At 43.8% G+C, this 7,105-nt stretch overlaps 1 protein-coding gene across 1 annotated transcript; it reads left to right on the plus strand.

The window, feature by feature from the left end:
- The first annotated feature begins 61 nt into the window (after positions 1–61).
- On the plus strand, positions 62–6,503 carry PNO1 (partner of NOB1 homolog). The gene is made up of 7 exons (XM_072140417.1): positions 62–332; positions 1,580–1,729; positions 3,457–3,540; positions 3,840–3,900; positions 5,092–5,209; positions 5,499–5,569; positions 6,100–6,503. Exons 1-7 carry the CDS (start codon positions 162–164, stop codon positions 6,165–6,167), a joined length of 723 nt encoding a protein of 240 aa, XP_071996518.1. The 5' UTR covers positions 62–161; the 3' UTR covers positions 6,168–6,503.
- The last annotated feature ends 602 nt before the right edge of the window (positions 6,504–7,105 follow it).

Below are 7,105 nucleotides of genomic sequence, written 5' to 3' on the forward strand. Positions count from 1 at the left end.
TGAAAAAAAAAGCTCAGGACGTTCGTGGGGCCTGTAATGGTGACGTCATTGTGAAAACGATCTGTTCCGCCTTACGCTGTAGCCCCGCCCTTTTCTCCCCGGATCTCCGCTGCTTGCACGTGTTGGGAGAGAACTTGTGGCGTAATATTGTAAGAAATAAGATGGAGACGGAGGACGGAACTAAGGTCGGAGACGGGACCGGGGAGGTCTTCACCAAGGTCAAGAGCAAGAAGGGCAAGAAGAGGCGGGCGGCCGAGGAGAAGCCCATGGAGACCGGGGAGCAGCCCAGCAAGAGGCCGAGCTTCCCACCCATCTCCGGGGAGCAGCTGATGGTGTGTATGGGAGTAATGACGTCACCTCTCTAGCATGTGACGTCATCTAAGTGATTTCCTATTAGAGCTCTTCCTATAGATGAGGCTGTGTGTGGGGCAAGTGCAGCACAACCTCATAGATGAGTGAGGGGCTCTATACTCCTGGATATACAGTAATATAGGTAATAAAGAGCCTGGTATTGGGGTAGAGAGGTATAAAGATAATTATAATGGACAGTGTCCAACTCCCCGGAACTCGCTCTGGTCATAGTTGTCCCCTTTCCATAGGATCCGTCAACAATCTGATCAGTAGGGACCAAAGTGAAGCAGAGGAACGCAGGCTGGTAGTGTGCCCTCCCCCTCCATCAGTTAGTGAGAATGGGACCTTGTTCTCTTTAATAGTGAGGGTGCGTATTAAAAACGTATGTGTTTGGCTGGTTTTAATCCGTTTTTTCTTCCTTTCTGGATGCATAAGCCGATATGTTTAACATTTTTGTAGTAGCTTTTCCAGAAATGAAGAAAAAACGGATTCAAACGCATGCGTTTCAAAGCCCACCAAGAACAGGCCGTGTGACTGCACCCACCACCAGTTAGATTGTTCTACCCGTAGGATAACGGGATAACAATCCAATCATTAGACAACCCCTTTAAGAACGTATTTTGGCGGCAGCTGTGAAGTCGATGGTGAACTGCGTAAAAGTTTTAATAAAAAAAAAGTGGCATGACGGCTATCTTATTATGTTCCGTTGCAGGAAAGCGTTTGCTGTAAAAAAAAAAAAAAAAAAAATTAACCCATTGCAGAATATAAATCTTACCGCAAAAAACAAGCCCTCATGTGTCCGATAGATAAAGTTATGTCTTTGGAATTTGAGCAGGGAAAAACGTAAAAAGGTCTGTATCCTGTATGTCGTTTTAGGCTGTGTGCTTAAAGGGGTTTTCCCACAAATCATCCACAGGATATAGACTAACGTGGTAATCAGTGGGGGTCTCAATGATGAGACTCCCACAGATGACGAAAATGAGAGATCCGATGGGGTCCCAGTTACCTCAGTCGGACCCCTCAACGCTCCCAGAGAGTGATGGAGCAGACTGCCGCGTGTGACTGTTCTGCTTCATGCATCTCAATGCAGCTGGTGAAAATCGATTAGCGCCATTTTCGTCATCACTGAGACTCCCACCATCAGCAAGTTGGGCCCTATCCTGTGGCCGTCATCCCCTGCAGGTAGTTCTGTAGTGGTGCAGTCTGGTGATGTACTATCTTTTTCCAGGGAGGCAAGGCTGAAATGCGGAGCATCCCGGTCCCTCCGCACAGATTCACTCCTCTGAAAGAAAACTGGATGAAGATCTTCACTCCTATCGTAGATCATCTACAGCTCCAAGTCCGCTTCAACCTGAAGAGTCGGAACGTGGAGATAAGGGTGAGACCCGGCTATGGTCACGTATGCGCAATGTATGGAGAGCTTGACTCCAGCGGATCAGTGTGGACTTTCATGGAATGTAGAGTCGGCATTTGTATTATTCAACAAATATGAAATTGTATGGGATTTGTTATTGCTTGGGTCTCCATTAGTGCTGCTGGAGTAGTGTTCCTCTATCAATATGCCCGATTTATACTTTGGTGCTAGTTAAAGCCCAAGTGTAGATGGGAACTTGTGCCTTCTGGGCGTTCCAAGAACAATCTAAGTGTTTTTTACTTTGGCGCCTCCATAGTCCTACAGAAATGAATGGGACACTGTATGGGTTGGTTCTACTCTTCCATTAGTTTCCCTAGGAACTTTCACAGCTTATAGGAAGATCCTAGAAGTGTAGGGCAGTACCTGCAGACCCCCATCATCCAGTTGTAGACTTGTCAGGTGGATGAATATACAGGCAGTCCCCTACTTAAGAACACTCGCCTTACATACGACCCCTAGTTACAAACGGCCCTCTGGATATTGGTAATTTATGGTACTTTAGTCCTGGCTACAATGATCAGCTGTAACAGTTATCACAGGTGTCTGTAATGAAGCTTTAGTGTTAATCCTAATTCTTATGACAACCCAACATTTTTAAAATCCAATTGTCACAGAGACCAAAAAAGTTCTGGCTGTGAACAATGATAAAATATACAGTTCCGACTTACATACAAATTTAACTTAAGAACCTACAGACCTTATCTTGTATGTAACCCAGGGACTGCCTGTATTTATAGGAAATCTACCATCATGATAAACCAGGGACATTTACTATCCAGGCACCGTGACTGTGGTAATCTTCTATTTGTTATCCATTGTCTCCTTTCTTCTAAAATCAGCTTTTACAATTCTGCGGTAGGGCTCTTGTGATAACCAGAGCTTCACAGACTGTTACACTGTTTCACCTTGCCCTTCTGCTTCCTTAGCACTCCCCCCCCCCCCCCCCTCTTTCTGATGTAATCTCACTGCAGCAGAGGAAGTTTCCAATGGGAAAGTTTTCAAAAATGCATCACACACAAACCTATTTATCATGCACAATGGTTTCTTCTTTATGGTGGTAAATACACATACCGCTGCATAGTTAATGGTAACCGGAGGAAACACACGGACAGGACATATAAACAGAGAACTGGTGTTGAAGCAGTGGTAAGGGTAAGAATAATTGGGCAAGGGGTTCTGTGTGTGTGTAAATGTATGGATGGAGCAGAGCTGTGTACGCTGTGCTTTAGTGCGAGCAACAGGGATATTTTAATTGGTGTAAAATATATTTTTCCTCGGAAGCCTTAATCTGGGGCGCGTCCTATAGTAAGAAGAGTCTTATAGTCCGAAAAATATGGTAATCCATTATCGTGCAACTCTTCCAAAGAATGTATCCAAAATTAAAAGCCCTTTTTACTCATTAGCATAATTTTAAAAGTGAGGAGGCTGCCATGAATAACATATATAAGAAGATTACCGCAGTCACATGCCTGGATCTATGAGTAATGTCCCTGGTTTATCATGATGGATTGATGGTAGATTTCCTTTAATAGTGGAAACTCCATTTGTAATCTCTAATTATTTTTAACTTTATTGCAGTCCTTGGCTAAAGTGTCCAGAGGGTGGGTCTCCATGCTCAGAGGGGGTTTGTCTGATATAAGGGATGGTCTCTGGGTAATATTGACCTCTTATATCACTTTTTTACCCCCTAGACGTGTAAAGAGACGACCGATGTTGGCGCACTAGCGAAAGCTGCAGACTTTGTCAAAGCCTTTGTCCTGGGTTTCCAAGTAGAGGTAAGTTGGACGCCTTTGCTTTGGGAGTGAGGGAAAGTGCAGCGAGTTCTTTGTTCCCCCTCACTACAACAGGGACATGGACTCTGGGGCCCCAGTTCTGGTGATGGGACAGGATCTGGCCTGCTCTTTAGCAGCGGTTTAGGAAATGTTTCTGGGGTTGGGGGGGGGGGTGATGGATAAGTAAACATGGGGCCTGGTTACTAGATATTATGGAGCTGCGTGGATACTCCAAGGCCAGGGCTGTGCTCTCCTTACTCCCCATGACCCCCCGGTCTGATTCTTAGTGTTGTCTTTTCCAGGACGCTTTGGCTTTAATGCGACTCGATGATCTTTTCTTAGAATCGTTTGAAGTGACCGACGGTAAGTGATCCAACAGACAAGATAATGAAATACCAAACATGGACGCCTGCTGTGGGAGCGGTAGTGGTGTCCATATTTACAGGGGCTTCTTAATGTTAGTGGCCTGACAACCTCTTAATGACTTGGCCCTTTTTGGTTTTTGATTTGTTCACTCTCCAAATTCAAAAATCCATAACTCTGTTTATTTTTCCATGTACAGAGCTGTATTATGAGGACTTTTTTTTGCAAATTGTAGTTTCTATAGACAGTTTTATATATTCCATGCCATGTTCTGGGAAGCTGGAAAAAAATTACAATTGACCAAAAAAAAACCATTACAACATTTTATTGTGGTTTCTGTTTTTATAGCTTTTACTGTTATCCAAATGTAATATCCACTTCATCCAATGGGTCAGTACGATTAAGAGGATACCAAATTTATTTTTTTTACAGAACAACAAAGTAATCATGGCATATTTTCAATGCTATTGTATTGCAGGGTATCCATTATATGGGATTAAAAAAAAAAAAAGAAAAAATTAAAACCTTTTGTACAAAAGTATTTAAAGGGAACTGTCATCTTTTTGCTGGCTCCCCCATGTCCCCATAGAGAATGACATACACATTGCCAAAGAGAGTGTTTATAGTAGAACTGGATTTTTCGGCAAAAAAGATAAGTTAGATGAAAGTTTACCTTTCTCTATGCAGAGCTGTGTCTCTAGTCCCATGGGAGTGGCCAGTGAGGAGCGGTTCCCCTCCTTGGCGAAAACCACTTTGTCATTCATCAATTTCAAATTTTAAAAAACCTCCCATGTCCCCCATTTCCCTGCTGTTATAGTAATCAGTCGGGGCCCCCTGATGACTCCCTGGGGTTCAGTGGCCATGATCACATGCAAGATAGTGGCAATTGCGCGCAACCAAGATTTAAATGGTTAACACTCAAGATCGCCGCCACTACTGACCGCAGGCCCGTGAGCCCTCTCCATACCCGCTTCCCAATGCTGAGCTCTAGTAGTTCATCATACGTCAGGAACCTTGTTTCCTTGTCTGACCACTACACAAGAGAGTGGAGAATCTGCGTACAGTTTGTTTTGTCACAGATCTAATGTTGGGGACCTTTTCTATGGATATGTTAACAATTTCTGAGCCCAGAAAGCCAAAGTACTGAGCTTCCCTGATATTCTGTAATATCCCGCTTTGTTCTTTCTACAGTGAAGCCTTTAAAGGGCGACCATCTTTCCCGTGCAATCGGCAGAATAGCTGGAACAGGAGGAAAGACCAAGTTCACAATCGAAAACGTGACAAGGACAAGAATAGTTCTGGCTGACGCGTAAGTATATGCAGCCATGGCTGAAATTTAAAGGAGGCTTCCTACCTCAGATATTTATGGCTTATCCGGTGTCTTGGGTAGGTCCTGTAGCCTCTTCCAAACTACCGGTCATGTTCCCGTTGCATCGCATTGACCCATAGTTTGAAAATGTTTGTAGAAGATTGTATTAGAGCAAGTGCTGGACTCATGTAGATGAGACAATACTTTCTATGTAAAATTCTCATATGAAATATTCATAAATCTTCTGTATAACCAATTTACTTTACTGTTTTGTTTCTTGTTACTATAGTAAAATACACATTTTGGGATCATTTCAAAACATCAAGATGGCAAGAACAGCAATATGTAACCTTATCCTGGGTAAGTACGTTATAAAACCAGGTTCCAGGCGGCTTCTCATGTGTCTGTGTTTTGTGATGCTGTTGGGCGGAGGGTCGTGATTTTCCTGAGATTTGGGTCTTCTGAGTATTTTTGAGGTGATTCCCTTTGGCTTAGCTAAATTAGTGTAAAGGGAACCTATCACCAGAGATGTCATTTTCAGCTGGTTACAGGTTCCAATAGCCTATGCTGATTTTACATTTGCCTTTTGTCAGCATTCTGAATCATTTTCAGTAGTTTCTAAAACTTTATTTCACCTTACCTGGCTCCCTGTCAGCAGCATGTGGTGAGTCCCCAGGGAAGGGCAGCTGCAGCCTGTGTCTCCTCATACATTCTTCCTCTACTCCACATTATCCCTTTGCTGGGAGCATCTCTTTCCCCCATATGTGATACTTATGAGCTGTTGTAAAGGGAAGCCATTCTGTAGTAATCTCTTAGTGTTCTTCCTCTTCACATCATGCATTTGGTTATCAGATTATATGATTTTTGTGTCCACTTTCTCATCCCAACAGGAAGCCCTCCTTCTAAAGTATACGGGAATATCCGAGCAGTGGCGAGCAGAGCGGCTGATAGATTCTAACCTGGACCCAACTACTATGATGGCGGAAGTGCACTGTGGATTACCATACCCCACGCATATGTCCTACATAGGTGACCGCAGGCCGTGTGGGCCTGAGGAACCCAGTGCCACAAGAGAAGACCTGCAGCCATTCTGGAAATCATTGACTAAACAATCTGGAAATGATTTGTGTATCTGGCCCTGACAGTAATATACTCCTGGTAATGTGTGACCGGACTAAGCTGTATGTGTAAGGAGCGCAGGGCGGATGACAAATATACATTCTGGTGAAGATACATTATAATAAATTCAGTATAATCTTGGTGTGTGGGATGAAACCTGCACAACCTTCAGGAAGATTTTGTTCTGGGTCATAACTGGAACCAGAGTGTCTGTCTGTGCTCGGCAGAAGACTGATGCTAAAGTGAATGGGGATTTGGATAAAATCTACGTTATTATTTTGGCATAATTGGAGGGTAATGATTCTTGGTCAAAAAAAAAAGTTCTTCAGTGGATCTTGACACATATCCACTACAGTCTAGTGGATGGTCCCAACAGATGATAGGGTTGATATTATTATATGAACCTTCTATTAAAGGAAACCAACCACTTCGAAATGGTCGTTATGACCCACACTAACCTGCACATAAGGCAAGATGTGCTGGCACAAATTTTGGTTAATCAAATAACGAAATGGATGGATTATAACTATAGATTCTGAACTTTTCTTATAACCCACTTGGCGCTTGATTACGTCACAGCGCTTGGGCATTGGCACAATAGGGGAGGCATGCAGGCACACCTCCCCCACTCTCCCTTCTTCACTCCTGAGAGCCGGTGACGTCACCGACCCCCTCAGGAGCATTACTGCATGCGCATCGCAGTCTCACATGGCGTCTGCGCCTACTATTGCCGATGTCTTGTGACGACAACTGCAAGACTTCAGCGGTCTCCTTGCC

The sequence above is a fragment of the Engystomops pustulosus genome, chromosome 3 (assembly GCF_040894005.1).
Source record: "Engystomops pustulosus chromosome 3, aEngPut4.maternal, whole genome shotgun sequence".
Classification (NCBI taxonomy): Eukaryota; Metazoa; Chordata; class Amphibia; order Anura; family Leptodactylidae; genus Engystomops; species Engystomops pustulosus.

What these genes read in the sequence shown, in the direction of transcription:
- PNO1 (XM_072140417.1), top strand. Translation starts at nt 162, where the DNA reads ATGGAGACGGAGGACGGAACTAAGGTCGGAGACGGGACCGGGGAGGTC. An exon ending in TCTCCGGGGAGCAGCTGATG is followed by an intron (nt 333 to 1,579) that starts GTGTGTATGGGA and finishes ATCTTTTTCCAG; the next exon opens with GGAGGCAAGGCTGAAATGCG. An exon ending in GTCGGAACGTGGAGATAAGG is followed by an intron (nt 1,730 to 3,456) that starts GTGAGACCCGGC and finishes TTTACCCCCTAG; the next exon opens with ACGTGTAAAGAGACGACCGA.